The 19,571-nt window shown below is 28.9% G+C and overlaps 1 protein-coding gene across 1 annotated transcript; it reads left to right on the top strand.

Annotated features, from left to right (window-relative positions):
- Window positions 1-8,092: 8,092 nt before the first annotated feature.
- On the top strand, window positions 8,093-8,964 carry LOC135959208 (protein lifeguard 1-like). Its single transcript, XM_065510294.1, has 2 exons — window positions 8,093-8,203; window positions 8,261-8,964. Exons 1-2 carry the CDS (start codon window positions 8,185-8,187, stop codon window positions 8,962-8,964), a joined length of 723 nt encoding a protein of 240 aa, XP_065366366.1. The 5' UTR covers window positions 8,093-8,184.
- Window positions 8,965-19,571: the final 10,607 nt, after the last annotated feature.

The raw sequence follows: 19,571 nt of genomic DNA, 5'->3' as shown, positions 1-19,571 counted from the left end.
ATAAAACGGAAGTCATTTTGAAGTACATGTAGAAATATGCGAACATTCAATAGTTTTATAATAGCAAATAAACAATCAGAGTAAAATTTTCATTTATTTCATACTATATGCCAATTCGGAACTTAGTTTTAACCGCAATTTTAGCCTAAAATACGACAATTAAATTAAAAAGTTAAATATAGTCAGTTTAAGCTATTATTACATAGTAATATTTTAGTGTTTTCTCCTATTTAAATCATCTTGAAAAAAAGTTTCAAGGGTTTTCGGTCGTGGTAGTCATTCTCGTGGAATTGCCCATATGGTAAATAACGTCACAGTAGGCTCTTTCTAAAAGAAAACTTAGTTTTAGGAACATATTTTCCCTGTTTTAGGAATTTCGGTATTTTAAAACAAAGAATGGCTATAATTCCAATGCCGTTTATTTAAGAGCATTTAGGTCTATATTAGTTTTTATCTTTTACTTTTTATTTTTTTTAATGAAAAATCACTATATTATTTTTTTAGTTTCTAAGATAAATGACGTATATAAAATTATTAAATTTTACTAAATTACACAGGGCAACAAAATCGAAAAAATTTTGGAGGCTTTTTAAACCACTACACAATTTTGATGTATTGTGGTTCCAGTAGTACAAAAATGGTAAAATTCTATGGATAGATTTTTATACCCTACACCACCATAGTGGGGAGGGTATAATGCACCACCTTAAAGTATTCCGATCGACTTAGAATCACTTTCTGAGTCGATTAAACGATATCCGTCCGTCCGTCTGGCTGGCTGTCCATGTAAACCTAGGTCGCAATTTTGAAGATATTTCGATAAAATTTGGTACATGTAATTTTTTCGGCCCAAGGACGAAGCCTATTGAAACTGGCTGAAATCGGTATATTATTTCACCTAGCCCCCATACAAATGTCCTCCGAAATTGGACTTTATCGGTCATAAATGTTTAATTTATATATGTCTCTCCACAAATTTCGCTCCAAATAAGTTTTATATATACAAAATTCATGTTACCAAATTTTGTTACGATCGGTCCATAATTAGTCATAGCTCCCATATAGACCCGCTTCCAAAAGTCACTTTAACGTTCATAAATCTCTTAAAAATGTTGGTATATACACAAAATTCAACATAGTTAAATTTAATATAGACATAAATCACACGACCTAATTTTATGGTGATCGGTCCATAATTTTTCATAGCTCCCATATAAGGCCCACTTCCGAAAATCACTCACGAATATAAATTATTTATATTTTAAATGAAAAATATTTTTACTCATTTACTTGGTGTAGGGGATGCTCAAGCCCGACCATACTTTCTTACTGTAATTTCTACATTTTTCATTTCCGATCCTATAAATTATATATATTCTGGATTATTATAGATAGCGGAGTCGATTAAGCCATGTCCGTCTGTCTGTCTGTCTGTCTGTTGAAATCAATTTTCTGAAGACCCCAGATATCTTCGGGATCCAAATCTTCAATAATTCTATCAGACATGCTTTCGAGAAGTTTGTCCATAAATAACGGAGATATGAGCAAAAAACCGGGACAACCTCGATTTTTGACCTATTTTTGATCTATATCTGGATTACTAAGTCATTAATATAGACAATATGGATATTTAACGATAGATATTTCAAATTCCATTGCAAAGTTGTAGATAAGACCATAGTAAGTTGGACCTACAATGGGTCAAAATCGGGAAAAATATTTTTTAACCCGAATTTTTTTTCATCAAAAAATTTTTTTTGTCAATTAAAAAAAAAATTTGGAAAAGAAAAATTAAAAAACAATTTCAAAAAAAAAAAAATTTTGAAAAAAAATTAAAAAAAAATTTAATTTTGTTTACCTAAAAATATTTAAAAAAATTTATTTTAAAGTATAATTTGGTGAAGGGTATATAAGATTCGGCACAGCCGAATATAGCGCTCTTACTTGTTTTTTTCTAAAATTGTGAATTTTTCAAATGTTTCTCCACATTATTATTTTCGAATCTAAAAAAATTTAAAAGTAAAATTTTTGTTACAATTACAAAACACATGTAAAATTTACACTCAAAGTACACGCTTGTACGCACATACAATTTTCTGAAAATAAGCGAATTCACTTAATTGTGAATAGATTCGAAAATAATTAATCGATTTTTATGATCGATATCTCATTTTGTTCCTATTACATGTAGCTTTGCGTTCGGTTTTCCTCTTCGGTTTTTCATGATTTTTTTAAAACATAAAAATTGGATATTCTTTTATAAAAAATATATTTTTTGCTTCAATTTGTTATTATAACTCCGAAACTACTGAGCCGATTAAAACGCAATATATATGTAAAAATTTGTACATAGCATGGGGAAAATGTTTTCAATATTCAATCATTCGAAAGAGGAACATTAACTACTCAATTTTATGTATATCAAACCAAAAAGTTAAATTTTGAGAAAATGTGCGAATTCACTTAATTGTGAATAAATTCGAAAAGAATTAATCGTTTTTATAATCGATATCTCATTTTGTTCCTATTATACTCGGCTTTGCGACAAAATAATAAACCTGAACAAGTTCTGCCGTTTTCGATTTTTCACCACCATAGTGGGGAGGGTATAATGCGTTTGTACAGATGTTTGTAACGCCCATGTTTTTTCTCTTTTACTTAGTGTAGGGTATGGTCGGTTTGATCGACCATACTTTCTTACTTGTTTTGGCTGCAATTTGTTATTATAACTCCGAAACTACTGAGCCGATTAAAACGCAATATATAAACAGATTAAAGATTATGTAAATTTGAACTTTTTTAAGTTTACTTCAATAATATCGGACTAACCCTTTCTGAGTTATAATCAATTATGTGGAGAAACATCTAAAAGAAATTCACAATTTTAGAAAAAAAATTTAAAAAAAATCTATCCATAGAATTTAAAATTTTTACCAATTTTGTACTTAGGTAACCATGATGCATCAAATCTATATAGTGGTTAGTGAAGCCTTTTTTGCTGTTGACCTGTGTTATTAATCTTCAGGTCATAAGGTTTTCACTAATGCTAAATACTTCTATAACAAGCTAATATTTTTTCTCCGAAAACTCCACAAATATTTCTCCTTTAAATAAATTTAACATTTTTTCATATATTCCATGCAAAATGTGTATACTTACATATCAAATGTTACTGAATACAAACAAGAACGGTTGGTGTAACACATTTTAGGCCCGCCATATCTAAAATACCAAAAAAAATTGAGCAAAATATAAAAAATTAAACTTTAATATCTCTTGATTTAAAGGAGCTAACTTACATATGTATGTAAATTTTTGGTAGATCTTCTCAAGAACTATTTATATTTTAAATTTCAACTCATTCGGATCATACATTGATTTTTGGCGATTTTTTAAAAAAAAGTGAGATTTAAAGCGTGTATCATTGGTGAGGAATGAAGGGGACCACAAAATTTCACAATATAACTCAGTCAATAAGAATTTAGTATAATGCTCCCTTGGTTAAAAAAAAACTCAGACCAGCTGGATTATAAGTTTATTCTACAAAAAATATCTACTTAACATGCTCTTTTAGTATTAGAGTGTCGCTATTCTGTCCCAATCATTTGTTTATATTAGTGTGGACATAATGGTAATTTTTTAAGCGTTTGTATTGGTAAATTAGGGATGTTTCTTGGGATGGGATTTTTCGAATATGGATAAATGTTAAACAAAAACTTAAAACAAAAATTAAAAAATTCTCTATGAATGGATGAATTAAAAGATACAATTTTAATAATTTATTTCGGGTGAACCAAATAAATGTTTTTATATAAAATTCAGAAAAATCGATCGATATATAAGATGCGACACAGTGTGATATAACACTTCTACTTGATAATTTTTATTGTTTTTAATCCAATAAATATTGCAAAACATGTCAAACATAACTGTAGCAACACACTTTAACATTTCATACAATGTTAATATCAGCTCCTAAAACTATACTATAAACTAAAACGGAAAATCAAATGTTTTTCAAAGAGTGCATGTGCATGAGAAATGTATGATAAATAACACAGTGTATGATTTTATGTATTTTTTTGGCTTAGCAGTTTAGGAAACATTTTTCAATTATTTTATTATGAAAATTCAATATTTTTTCTTCTTTTTTGTACATTGTATAATATTTATAAGTATGTATAGATTATATTTAATACGCAAAGTTTTATTTTAATATGATGAATTCACAATTTCAAAATCACTTAAGCAAATGATTCTGTTTTATTACATTCTTTTAAAGTATGTATAGTAAAATAATATACATTTTTTTATTATTATAAAAAATAAAAATGTATGCTGCAATAGTTTTATTGCATGTTGCTTTTATATATTTACTAGGATACGGAATAAGTTGGTTTTTTAATATTTATGGAAAATATGTTTAAAGAAAATATCAATTTTAAACAGTGTGCTTTTGTAAGACATTTAGTTCAAGGTTTCAATTAATGTAAAATCTATTATTATATTGGAATTAAATTAATTGTGTTGTAACTAATTAATAAATAATTGTAACCACAAAGAATATAACAAATAAGGATAATTTTAAATGCTCTGTCTTTTTAATGAAATTGTCACAAATTTAGGCTATTACAAAGAAAACATAATCTAGGAAAAAAAATTTTGTTTTTAAAATCATTTATTAAGCAAAAACTACTATTAAAATCTTTGAAAAAATATTACTTTGAACATTTTCGGTTAAAAATTAAAATTTAATTTCGTCAATCAAATATCTCTGTGTGAGAAAAACATAAATAAATAGATAAGTAGTAAAAATACTTCGTGTACATATACTTATAGAGTATAAAAATTCTCACAATACAAAATGTCATTGCGTCAAACTAAAGTTTTATGTGTAATTTTTTTTAAAATGTGTTTATTTAATAACTTGAAAGCTTTTTCTGATCAACAAAAAATAATTTCTGAAAAATTTCGTACCCCAGTCGGTACCTCTAGACCATATCGTGCTTTTAATAGACAGACATATGGGCAATTCCATATCATCCTACGTGACATTTGTACGCCTATAGAGTGGAATAGATTTTGCCTATAGTATCTGAAAAATAATTTGGTCTTTATGTTCCATTCAGAGGGTAATATATTTTAAAATAATAAAAAGTTCTATCGAAATGTTGTTGTCCAAAATATTGAGCGAAATAAGGGTATATCGTACGTGACATAAAACGGAACTCATTTTGAGGTACATGTAGAAATATGCGAAAATATTCGAATCGTGAGAGGCGTTACGTTTTCTTTTAATTTCTTACACTAAACGAAATATTTTTCCTTTACAATCCGTTATATTTAAATAAAAACAATCTTTGGACGATTTTATAATAAATAAAATTTAATATCGTAAAATCATAGCCTTTTTTGATTTTTTTAAAATGCGCCCTTTTTTGGGGATGCGAGTGGGATATGTATATAACAAGACATACAATTTGTTGCTTTCCCCACAAAAAATTCTATAACGGCGTTAAGTCGCATGATCTAGGCGGCCAATGGACCGGCTCCAAACGTGAAATTACCTATTCACCGAACTCGCCTCTCAATTGAGCCATTGTTTCGCGTGCTGTGTGGCATGTGGCACCGTCTTGTTGAAACCACGCACATTGGATTATATAAGGTATATGCATCTCAAAATTGATTTTTGATTGAAATGATTGAAATTAACCATAAAACAAATTGTATCGTAAAGTTAAGATGTCAAGCAATAATTATTTGCAGAAATTATAGTTATTATGTATTCGAAAATGGCGACAGAATACGATACTTTCGACTTTAAAGATTTGGGGAGATTTTAACAGGTAATGTCTCATTTTTGTCTATATAAAGTTATCTTTAAAAAAAAGTTCAAAAAAATAGGTTTTCATAGAAAAAAATTAAAATAACTATTGTTGAATTTGAAAAAATACGAAAAAAAAAAAAAAAATGCTAAACTTTTTATAAAAACTTACATAATTTCATGAAATATCCTGATATTTATGAAAGATTAATTCGTTTATTGTTTAAAATTTTTGAATCGGTCTAAAAATATGTGAGTTACAGGTACTATAATGCTATTACTTTTATATAAAAAATCAAAAATGTATTTTTAACCGTTCATAACTTTTTTTAAATAATTCGATTTTTATGATTAAAAATACATATTAAAGCTTAAAGTCCCACCTATTCAGCAAAGGACAAATTTACAAGTTCCGCACTTTGATTTTGTGCAAAAAAAAGTTGTAATCATAGCACAGTAGCGCTCACCATTCACAGTAACGTTCTTGCCTTCGTCGTCTTTGAAAAAGTACGGTCCAATGATGCCACCGGTACATAATCCACACAGTGGATTGGCAATGCTTCTGGCTGCTCTTCAAACCAAATACGGCAATTTTGCTTGTTCACGTATCCATTCAAACAGAAATGAGCTTCGTCGCTAAACACAAATGCACTTTCATAACCGAGCATGAATTTTGCTAAAACATCACTCTTTAGGTTAATGTGTTTTTCCGAAGAGGTCCTTATATGGGAGCTATGACTGATTATGAGCTGCTCTTCATAAAATTAGGTACGACAGTTTTTATATATATGACGAATATTTTAGTCGAATTTCAACTTGATGCCAATGTTTCTAAGAGATTTATACGCATTTTAGTGATTTATATGGGGATTTTGTTCAAAATTAACTGATTCAAACGAAATTTCGTTTTGTGATTTATTTTTAGTTGCTATGTTTTTTAGATATTTATATACCATAGATCCACATTCCGGAAAGAAATTTGTATGGGGGCTTGGATAAATCATAGACCGATTCTTACCAACAGCGTTTGTCCTTTTGTCATAGGAATAACGTTTGCTAAATTTAATAGTACTACCTGCAAGATATTTTTAAAAAATTTATGGAGATTGTATTACATTTTGGTCCATAACTATGGTTCTACTTATTTTCCATTTTCAATACCAAACATTTCTGACAAAGAATTTTGGAGAAAAATTGTATCCTTTAAATCCTTACCTCGATGCCATATCGTGCATTCAACAGGGACAGACTGGTGAACATAGCTAGATTGTCTTAAAATTTTACCAGAATATTTATACTTTTTGGATCTACGACCAATATTTCGATGTGTTTCAAATGGAATGACAAACCCGTTGGTATAAAAATTGCATAATAGGACCCACCCTAATATATATATACTGAAATTTATTGGAAAATAGCTTTTTTATATTACACATCCACTCAAATTGTATATGCTTGTTGTATAAAAAATACACTTACTAACTACAACCATATTCGTATATTAAATTTTTCGCTAAAGGGAAATACATTTTTTTCAGTTTTCTATTTTTTATGGCTTTTTATATTACAGCCATTGATTTATGGTTAGATTTATAAACAATAACGATACGTTTTTTGAATTTAGCTCAAAAATCTTGGTTAATATTAAAATGGTCTATCAATTGAATGTTGTAGATAACTGAATAAAGTTTTGTTTAATTTTTTAGAAATTTATATTTCTTACTTAATAACTCTTTTCCAAGGTTGGCTACCGTTACCTATAATTTTAAATTATGAAATTTAATTATTTATTTTATTGTTTTTACAAAATATATTACTTTGCGTGGGATTTTGATACGAAAATACACAGAAAAAAACTATTTCTTAAACCTTTTCATTTCAAATATTTATCACATATTGAAATGGTTTCAATTGTATCATAATTGAATCAAGTATTCATATGCTCAAAAACAAAATTTTCTGATATTTTATATTGAATTTTGAGTTTTGAATTTGATAATTTTGACAATTGAATATGCAATTTTCGTTATTGGTTGAACTTTAAATACAAAAATTATTGAATAGATAATTTTTGTAATTGAAAACACATTTTTGTTATTTTTGGTTTTTTCAATTACGAAAATTAATCATCAAGTTAAAGTTTTTGGAATTCTAGATAATCCCCACTGTGAGCTGCCTTGATTTTGTATAAAAATAGTTATCAAAATGTAAAACCCTTTAAATATGTTTATCGATTTATTTTCTGTCACATAAAAATAAAAGAAAACTTAAAAAAGCAAATTTCTACCTTTAGAACAAATATCCCAAGCATTATACTTACTAGCCAAAGATCTATATTTATTTAACCAAAACTCAAAAATATGAGAAGTGTAGAATTTTGTAAGTACAAGAAAACAAATTAAAATTTCCCAAAAAATCTATAAAATCTTGTTTCAGCTCCCACCCAAAACGAAGAGGAAGGAGAATATGCAGGCCAATTTGAAGAAGACTTAATACGCAGAGCTTTTATACAAAAAGTGTATTTTATATTGAGCATTCAATTAGTTCTCACTCTAGGGATCATTTCTGTTTTCGTCTTTAACGAAGAGCTACAAGATTATGTGACCGAACAGCCGCATTTGCTATTGGCTGCTTTTGTCATTACATTCGTTACCATGATTGCCTTGGCCTGTTGTCCCAATGTGCGACGTAAAGTGCCGGTGAATTATATGTGTTTGGCCATATTCACCTTAGCTGAGGGCTTTCTATTGGGTGTGATTTCCTCGATATACGATCCCATGACAGTTTTAATAGCTGTTGGTATAACAGCTGCCATATGCTTTGCTCTTACGCTATTTGCCATGCAAACCAAATGGGATTTCACCGTAATGGGTGGATTTCTACTTGTGGTTTTGGTTGTATTTTTGCTATTCGGTTTACTCATGTTTTTCTTTCACAGTCAGGTCATGAAACTGATCTACTGTTCGTTGGGTGTTTTGATATTTTCGCTGTATCTGTTATACGATACCCAATTAATGTTGGGCGGAAAGCATCAGTATGCTCTTAGTCCGGATGAATATGTTTTTGCTGCTCTCAATTTGTACATTGATATTGTGCAAATATTCATGTATATATTGGGTTTGCTTGGTAATAGAGATTAATGGCAGGTAGATGAATATAGTCGTATTATTTTGTTTAATTCATGGTTAACTTTTTAATTAATTGTTTACATAATAAATTAATTTAATTAAAAATAAAAAAAAACTATTGTGTTAAAAAATTTATATTTTTTTACATCATGTTGTAAAGAGTTTGTAGGATAATAGGTTTTATTATAGTTTTTACGAAAAAAAATTAAATTTAATCAATATTAAGGTAATTTTTACCAGTTTATTTTTTTATAAAAATCATAAATGTTCATGATAATCTTTTCGCAATACACATTGAACAAAATTGTAAGAAAGTAATTCCAAATTAATTTTAAACAAAAGCGATGTCATAACTACACAGCGTGAAATTATACTTTCACATGTACAGATACATAAGAAGTTTATATTTCATCCGATGTATTGAAATATTACATTTAATAACTGAATTTAAGAGGTCATTTGCATGCATCATATAGCTAGATATACATACTACATACGTATATATTCATTAGACCGGCTCATCATCCAAATATAAAAAAACATATTTTCAGTCATAACTAGCGGACCCGGTGAGCTTCGCCACCCCAATTATAAGAAATAAATAGTACTATTAAGTCTCACTTTGTAAATCTAATTGTAAACGTCTAATTTCATATTTCTGGGTCCATTATTATAGAAAATGCAAAAGAAAGTTACCACTAAAGTAACCTTTTGTAAATTAAAATTCATTCAGAATAATGTGTGAATAATTTTAAATTTTTAGGTTTATTATTATGAAATATTCAAAAAGTACCATTGCAGTAAAGAAATAGTACCTCTGATTATCACTTTTGAATTCGCATTCACTAAACCATAACCCGTCAAGTTTGAATTTATTTCTATAACACTTATTATTTAATAAATTATCACAAAACCGAAAAAAAACCGAAAGCTATCGGTTTTCAAGTTTTTAAAACCGAAACCGCGGTTTCGGTTTTCATCAGAATAATGAAAAATTACCAAATAGTCCCACATATTCTCGCTCACTTAGGACCATATACGCTTAATTTCATGTTTCTAAGTTCATTGTTATAGTACCAAAAAGCCCCACTTGTGGATTCCCACTCACTCGGGTCCATGTAAGCTTTATTTCATGTTTCTAGGTTCATTAGTGAAGAAAAAACAAAAAGTACCATTCGAAAAAAGTACCAAACTGTTTACCCGGATTAGGCCCAATATACACCTTGGCACTCGAGTTCCAAATAACAACCTGTTAGTTAATGTTTCTAAGAATCCAGGAACCAATGTTAAAAAAATGATCAAAATTGGCTTAATAACACGGTGTTACGATGGAAAAAACTTGGAAACTTATAGGTCTTGATGAGTACATTACAAATTGTGCCAACAAATTTCAGAAACACCCTCAAATTCAGAAGTTATTCTAAAAAAACCGTGTTCAGTGATATTCGTCAACTTATCGACCTGTAACTCAGTCAATTTTTGGCCGATTTTAATTTTTGTTTTTATTAAGAATATCTAAAAACTAAATAAAATTTATCAAGTTTTTTGATTTTAGTCGCTTTTCATTGATTATTTTGATATGAAAGCTTATAAAAATGTATATCAATGTATACAAAAAATTTAGTTCTTAACAAGATATGGTTTTAATTTTTCAAATCGGATGAAAACTGTAAAAGTTATTCAAATTTTCATTAATACCTTTTTTAGTATTTTCTCCCCCAGCGCATATGAATAAAAAAAAAACAATTAAGAAAGTATGGTCGGTCAAGCCCGACCTACACCAAGAAAATGTGTAAAAATATTTTTCTTTTAAAATATCAAAAATTTATATTCGTGAGTGATTTTCGGAAGTGGGCCTTATATGGGAGCTATGTCCAATTATAGACCGATCACCATAAAATTAGGTCGTGTGATTTATGTCTATATGAAAGTTATTAATGTTGAATTTTGTGTATATAGCAACATTTTTAAGTCATTTAAGCACGTTAAAGTGATTTTCGGAAGCGGTTCTATATGGGAGCTATGACTAATTATTAATAATAAATTAATAAATTAAACATTTATTACCGATAAAGTCCAATTTCGAGAGGACATTTGTATGGGGGCTATGTGAAATAATGGACCGATTTCAGATAGTTTCAATAGGCTTCGTCTTTGGGCCGAAAAAATGATATGTACCAAATTTTATCGAAATATCTTCAAAATTGCGACCTGTAGGTTTACGGACATCGTTTAATCGACTCAGAAAGTGATTCTAAGTCGATCGGTATACTTTGAAGTCGGTCTAAAAATGTGTGAGTTAGAGTTACTAATGTACTAAAAACTACCCTAAAACAGTTTTTCCAAAATAACTCAAAATTTTGAGGGTGTTTCAAAATATTTGAAAACGGTTTTAGTATGTCCTGACCTAGGCCTATAACCCACATTAGGTCGCTTTCAAGTTCTGACAAAAAGTGTTATTTTGTAGCAGAGTGTAATTTGCAATAAAATGTATTTTCCCGATTTTATCCCCTTTTTGGTACCTTTTTTTATCTCCATTGCGGTGGAAAAAATTTTATTCAAATAAATTTCTGTATCGTGGTGGGAGCTCATAGTATAATATTCGTATGTCTATGTCAAATTATAAAAAAACATATTTAATGAAAAAGTACCAAAAATAAACACAATTTTTAACCCTAAAGGGTTCGATCCGACTTAGAATCACTTTCTGAGTCGATTAAACGATGTCCGTCTGGCTGGCTGGCTGTCCATGTAAAACTTCTGCACAGAGTACAGGTCGCAATTTTGAAGATATTTCGATAAAATTTGGTACATATAATTTTTTCAGCCCAAGGACCATGCCTAGCCCCCATACAAATGTCTTCTCGAAATTGGACTTTATCGGTCATAAATGTTTAATTTATATATGTATCTACACAAATTTCGCTCCAAATAAGTTTTATGTATACAAAATTCATGTCATCAAATTTTGTTACGATCGGTCCATAATTAATCATAGCTCCCATAGAGACCCGCTTCCGAAAATCACTTTAACGTGCGTAAATCGCTTAAAAATTTTGGTATACACACAAAATTCAACATAGTTAACTTTAATATAGACATAAATCACACGACCTAATTTCATGGTGATCGGTCCATAATAACCCCCATATAACCCCACTTCCGAAAATCACTCAAAAATATAAATTATTAAAATTTTAAAAGAAAAATGTTTTTGCTCTTTTACTTAGTGTAGGGTATTATATGGTCGGATTGACCGACCATACTTTATTACTTGTTTTTTTAATCTTTTTTAATTTTGAAGATATAAGGTTACCGAATTTACCCGTTTTTAACAATTTTTTATCCCCTAAACGTTCGAATTTCCAAAAATTACATCTTAGTGTATCGTTTTGGGAGGGAGGAACTCACAGTTAAAATTTCATGATTCTAGCTTCAGTCGTTTGGACTGTGCGATGATGAATCAGTCAGTCATTCTTTCAGTCAGTCAGTCAGTAACGTTACTCTTTTATATATATGTTTTAAAATAAGTAACAGAGGAGTAGTCGAGTTAATGTTTTGACGATGTACCCACATAACCCACATGAGTACCACCATGGGTTCTTAAGTTAGGGCACCTTAGACATGCAGCATTTTTAAAAGCTTGCGAAATTTTAATATAATCTTAAAGTCCTATAAAAACATTATATTTATCTCTTATAGCGAGTTATACACATTTCCAAATTCAAATCTGAAAATTTCACCATACTTTGGCTGGGTTTTTTCACAATATCGGACACAATTTATTACCGTTAAATTGAAACGCATTTCAAAATTCAATTCAATCTCAAAATTTCACCATACTTTGGCTGGGTTTTTTCACAATATTGGACACAATTTATGACCGTTAAATATTAAATTAAACAGGTAAGAGCGGTATATTCGGTTATACTCATATATGTATTTTAATCCAAAACTTTTTACCTATTCAACCTATTTTTGGATACATAAGTTACCTTTTAGTTAGCAATACTAGCATATGTTCCAAAAAAAATTTGGTTAAACCAATTTTGCCCCTTTTTCAATACCAAACATTTCTGATCAACAAATAATTATTTTGTGGGTCTATTACCAATATTTCGATAACAGAGTGCAACACGAAAAAAATAACCATATACCGACACCACTACGTGATAAAAGACCAAAAAAAGACCCGTGTCTCCCAGTTTGCCCAAAGTCATGCACTTTTTTTATGGACCCTCAAAGGTTTGGGGCATCAGTGTAATTTTTGCAAAAAAGTGATAATTTTCTCAGGTTCATATCTTGCAAACAGTTCGGAATTTTGATTTATTCTCTGAAGCAAAGTAATGGCTACAACTTTGCTTCAGAGAATAAAAACTGTGAACATATAAAATCAAAAAAACTTCATCTTCGAGATCAAAATCAAATATTCGGACCCTGTTCAGGTCCGTAGGTAGCAAACTATTCAAAATTCAAGGAAACAATCAAGCACAAAAATGTACCTAAGATCTCAATAATCAACTTTCTAGAACCTATGAACTTGCTAGGAATGATTTTTAAAACCGTTTAGGTATGTCAGTAAAAGTTAGTAAGAAAAAACTAAAGGAATTAAGCAGGGACCGAAAATAATAATTATTCTTGAAATTTCTAAGGAAAAAACCATCACAGGATAATATCGGAGAGTCAAGTCAAGCATACCATTTTGATTGTTTTCAACTATAATTTCATAAAATAACATGCTTTTTAAATTCTTGATTTTTATTTTTTTTGTCAGAAATAATTGTTATTTTCTGATTTTTATTTTTTTTGTCAGAAATAATTGTTATTTTTGATTTTTATTTTTTTTTGTCAGGAATATTTGTCAAACTTTGAGTTTTATTTTTTTTTGTCAGAAATAATTGTTATTTTTTGATTTTTATTTTTTTGTCAGATATATTTGTCAGACTTTGATTTTTATTTTTATACCCTTCACTGTGAGTGGCATGGGTATATATAAGTTTGTCATTCCGTTTGTAATTTCTACATTTTTCATTTGCGACCCCACAAAGTATATATATTCTGGATCGTTATAGATAGCGAAGTCGATATCGCCATGTCCGTCTGTCCGTCTATTCGGCTGTATGTTGAAATCAACTTTCCGTAGCCGCCAAATAACTTACAAACATGATTGATACATCAATATATCGGGAATTCTTCCGGCTCGGTTGCCATTTAAAATCGGCCCACAAATGGATGAGATAACGGCACAACCTCGATTTTTGGCCTATTTTTGATCTATATCTGGATAACTAAGTCATTAATATAGGCATTATGGATATCTAATGATAAGACTTTGACCTACAATGGGTCAAAATCGGGAAAAATATTTTTTAACCCGAATTTTTTTTTACCAACAAATTTTTTTTGTCATAAATTTTTTTTTACCAACAAATTTTTTTTGTCATAAATTATTTTTTACCAAAAAAATTTGTTTGTCAAAAATTTTTTTGTTTCCAAAAAAAATTTTTTGTCATAAATTTTTTTTACCAAAACAATTTTTTGGTAAATTTAAAATTGCCTATATTAATGACTTAGTTATCCAGATATAGATCAAAAATAGGCCAAAAATCGAGGTTGTCCCGTTATCTCAGCCATTTGTGGGCCGATTTTAAATGGCAACCGAGCCGGAAGAATTCCCGATATATTGACGTATCAATCATGTTTGTAAGTTATTTGGGGGTTACGGAAAGTTGATTTCAACATACAGTTGATTTCAATAGACGGACATGGCGATATCGACTTCGCTATCTATAACGATCCAGAATATATATACTTTGTGGGGTCGCAAATGAAAAATGTAGAAATTATAAACGGAATGACAAACTTATATATACCCTTGCCACTCGTGGTGAAGGGTATAAAAATAAAAATCAAAGTCTGACAAATATATCTGACAAAAAAAATAAAAATAACAATTATTTCTGACAAAAAAAATAAAAATCAAAGTCTGACAAATATTCCTGACAAAAAAAATAAAACTCAAAGTTTGACAAATATTCCTGACAAAAAAAAATAAAACTCAAAGTCTGACAAATATTCCTGACAAAAAAAAATAAAAATCAAAAATAACAATTATTTCTGACAAAAAAAAATAAAAATCAGAAAATAACAATTATGTTGTGATTTTTATTATAAATGTAATAATTGTTACGGTCCCTGGAATTAAGTGTTTTGGGCCATAAACAATTAAATTGTTATAAACTAAAGCATACTTTTAGGCAGCTTAAAAAAAAAATTATTTCTAAATTTATTTCGAATTTGTTAAAGTTTTTTGCGATTTTGATCTTGAAGATGAATCTTTTTTGATTTTATATGTTCACAATTTTTGTTCTTTATGACAAGGGCTACAACTTTGCCTCAGAGAGTAAATAAAAAATTCCGAGCTGTTTGCAAGATATGAGCCTGAGAAAATGATCAGTTACATTTCCATGACTCAAAAAATTGCACACAGTGTAATAATTAACCAAAAATCATGAAATTTTAGACACACATAGTCCTGAATGAGGTAGAATTCACAAAAGGTGACTTTAGCTGTAACTTTCATCCTCTTCAACTTTTTGAATTTTCTATCGTAAAGGTCATAGAAATATGAGATTTAGTATTCATGATGCTGAGTGAGAATAACAAATCATTTTAGAACGTTTTTTTGAGTTTCCTGTATAATTTGTGGAAAGGGGATTAGTACGTTTGCACATTAGACTAACGATATGTAATTTTCATTTCACCTGAAGCATTGAAATGTTGCATTTAATAACTGAAAACATGATTGAAGAGGTAATTTGTATGCATTACATACATACACATTAGGGTAGACCTTATTTCGCACTTTCACTTTTTTTTCACTTTTTACAACCTATAAACCATAAAATAAAATATACATAGAAGCGTTACTAATAGACAAAAAACCTATGTCTATTTTTTGTATTTTGTTGCTGTGTCAGCCATATCATTTTAGAGAGACTAATGTGCTGTTTTTCTATAGCGAACGAGTGCTTTGAGTGGACGTTTTACATGTATTTTATTTTTGTTACAATAACAAAACACATGTTAAATTTCCACTTAAAGTAATAAAGTCCTCCGTAATGGGATATACAGACATATCCATATATTCATTAGATTAGCTTATGGTCCACATAACAGAATCACATTTTCCTAAAAGTGAAATTTGCGAAGTTAGATTTTCAAATTTTATGATAACTTTTTGAACAAAAATGTTCCAACTATTTATTAGAATAACTTTTTTCGTGAGCCACCCTTATATACGCTCAAATGCATGAAAACGGATTAATTAACATCAGGATATGTTGTGTTGAAAATGTTGGTCAAGATGTAAAGGCAATTGTGTGTGTTTAAATCACAAAATCCGCAATTATGTGGTAATATGAATTCAGTGTGTAAATTGTAATAAATCGAATCTATAACTGAGTTAAATAGGAACCTAATGAGGCAATAACTAACAATAACTGGAACTGTGTTAATAACAATGATGTAAATTAGTATTGCAAATAAAGGGATAAACCAGAAGATTCTAGCTGTGTCTGTCTGTTGAAAAAACGAAAGGGGCTAGCTGACTGAAATTTTCCACAAATACTGCCTACGATAAGGTTTGTTTAGTATTGAAATTGGGAATATCGGTCCCATCACATAGCCCCAATATGAATGTTCCTGCGGAATACTGTTTGAGTAGCCATAAATATGTTCATTATGTGGCAATACTGATAAAACTTTGTAAATTATACTGTAAAGTATGGCGATACAGCTCCTTTTCTTGATTAAATTCTTATTGGCCAAGTTATTAGAGATTTTATATATTGTTAGTCTTTATATAAAAAAACGATTTTTTGTCAGAAATATCGAGCCCAAATTATCGTAAGCGACAAAACACAAATTGTACAGGAGAAGGTTTTTTCGATTATTTGAAATTTATACATAGAATTAAAAATTTTATGATGCGATATATTATAATTTCGTTCAAGCTATTTGTCTATTTTTCAAAAATATTTATAACTTCTGACAATTAAAAATTCATGGAATACTTTATTGAAAAATATGACAAAAAATATGTTTTATTGAATTTTTGCATAGATACAAATTTTTCGAATTGAAATAAAATATTTATTTATGAACAGTTTTTAATGAAATTTCACAGTTACGTAAAATTTTCTATTTAAAATGGAAAAATAAAAACGAATTTTGAAATTTATTATCAGCAATCCCGCAATTCCCAAAAAAGTGTTGAAAAATCCCAAAAATGGAAATTTGTAGTTTTTTGGCTATAATATCCATACCAGGGTCGGAGTTATCGGAATCCTTTACAAAATAATTAAAACCATATTGGGCCATCTAAAATCGGTTATTATATTTTGATATCGAATATGCGATTTGAGAATTTTTGCCCTAAAGTTTAATTTTACATAAAAAATAGGTGTTTTTTGAATGGACCTGGTCCCCTCGGTAACAAAAATTTTTTTTCATTTAAAATATTTTGTGAAAACTTAGCTTTCAGAAAGTATAAATTCCTTATACATCCTCTTAGAAATTTTTTGCGATAACTTAATAAGGAAAAAAGTTATTTTTTCCCAAAAAATTAACGAAAAATCGGCTTTTCAAAATTTTTTAAATTCAAATGCATATAACTTTGACACATACGTATGTTGTTAGTCCAATGAAGGAAAACTGGAGAAAATCGGAAAATATTTGGATACGTTGTTATCAAAAAACTGGAGTAGGTTGGGTAAAAATGTTGAAAATTTTATTTTAAAATGCGAATATCTCCTAAGTTATAAGAGACAATTGATAGCTACGACTAGGTCTTTTGTAGCACTCGATGAAAAGATTTTATGTGTGTAATTTTTTTGAAATCGGTACTCAAACGAAGAAATCGGATTATTTTAAAAATGTAATATACCCGAGGTTTCCTATTTTGAGGACCCTTGGTCGCGGCCCTGTTGGGCCCATGACGTTCACGTTCAGAACTTAAACTCGAGAACACTTCTTCTTTGCTCACGTGAAATTTCATTAAAACCAATCTAACTATTTAGAAGTTACAGATTTATTTCCCTCTTTTTTTTCTATACCACTATGTGTCGCTTACGATAAAATTCATGTACTGTAAAATGTAGACATTGACTTGAAGTTATTAACAATTTTAATATTCTGAGAACGCGAAAACATCAGTCCGTCCATAAAATTTTAATTTTTGCAATAATTTTTAATTTTGCAAGTTAGTAAAAGAGATGACACGAGAGTAGACGTGCTTTATTTCGCTGTCCGCAAAAATCGTTTTTGTTTAAGAAATTATCACATATTGCAATGTTAAAAAAAAAAAAAAATAAAATAATCCTAATAAACAATACTAAGTTGATCTCAAAATATTAAACAGTGGTTCTACTTTTTAAAACTTTTTAATAAAACCTTTTAAAACTTAATAAAGACTTGTGAATTTAAATATAATAATGTTATAAAAAGAAGAAAAGGAATATTAAAAATTACAAAGTCAAAGCAACAAAAACAAAACATTTAAGAAATATTAAACCGTTCTCTTGCATGTGCTCTAATGTGATTATAACAACAAACTAAAACTCTTATACTATATTCAACATATTCTAGAATCTGTTCATTTGCATTCTCAAAAAAAAAAAAAAAACAAAGACAGTTCTTTTTAATGCATCAATATAAGAGAAAATCCGTTATATATTAATAAAATTAGATGATTGATTGTTAAACTTTACATTTTTACCATCTACTGATTTGTATTGAACTTTCAACAGTCATTTACTTTCACGGTCTATTCTTCAAACTAAAAATAAAGACAAAACGAATAAAAATAATAAAGAAGTGAAGAATTAAATAATAGAAAATAAATTTATAGTAAAGAAACTTAAAAATAATAAAAATGTCAATCATTTGTAAAATCTGTACAACGTCTTGCAGTAAAGACAAAATTGTTTGTGGAATTTGCCATAATAATTATCATGTGAAATGCGCGGTGCAAGAAAATCCATCTTTAACTTCTGAAATGATAAAAACTATCAAGAAATCCAGTGGTGGTATTTTATTTATATGTAGACCTTGTAGTACTTTGCCCTCTAATGCACAAAAGTCTGGAAACTTACCAAATGCAGATTCATCGCCAAAGTTGGAGGAACTTGAAAACAGTATCAAAACCTTAACAAAAATGATTTCCGAGGAGGTTATGAATCAGTTGTGCTCCATAAAAGCTGATTTGGAAAAGTGTTTGTCCAAAACTAAAACAACAGAGGAATTTGTATATTCAAAAATAATTCACCTTGAAATTGAAAACAATAGTCTTAGGCGACAATTAAATAGAAGCGATATCTTGGTTAATGGATTACCCCAAGATTTATCAAATGAAAACTTATATTCTACAATATTTAAAATTGGACAGTTCTTTGATATCAATATTCAACACCACGATATTAATATCTGCACCTACATTAAAAAGAAAAGAGATGTTCTTATTAAATTTAACAGTGTCTATAAAAGAGACTTATTATTAAAAAAATATTTTGAAAGGCGTTCCTTAAAACTTTCCGAAATAATAGATGGAGATGAAGGCA

This window comes from Calliphora vicina, chromosome 4 (assembly GCF_958450345.1).
Source record: "Calliphora vicina chromosome 4, idCalVici1.1, whole genome shotgun sequence".
NCBI classification, from domain to species: Eukaryota; Metazoa; Arthropoda; class Insecta; order Diptera; family Calliphoridae; genus Calliphora; species Calliphora vicina.
This window is presented reverse-complemented; position numbering and strand designations above follow the sequence as displayed.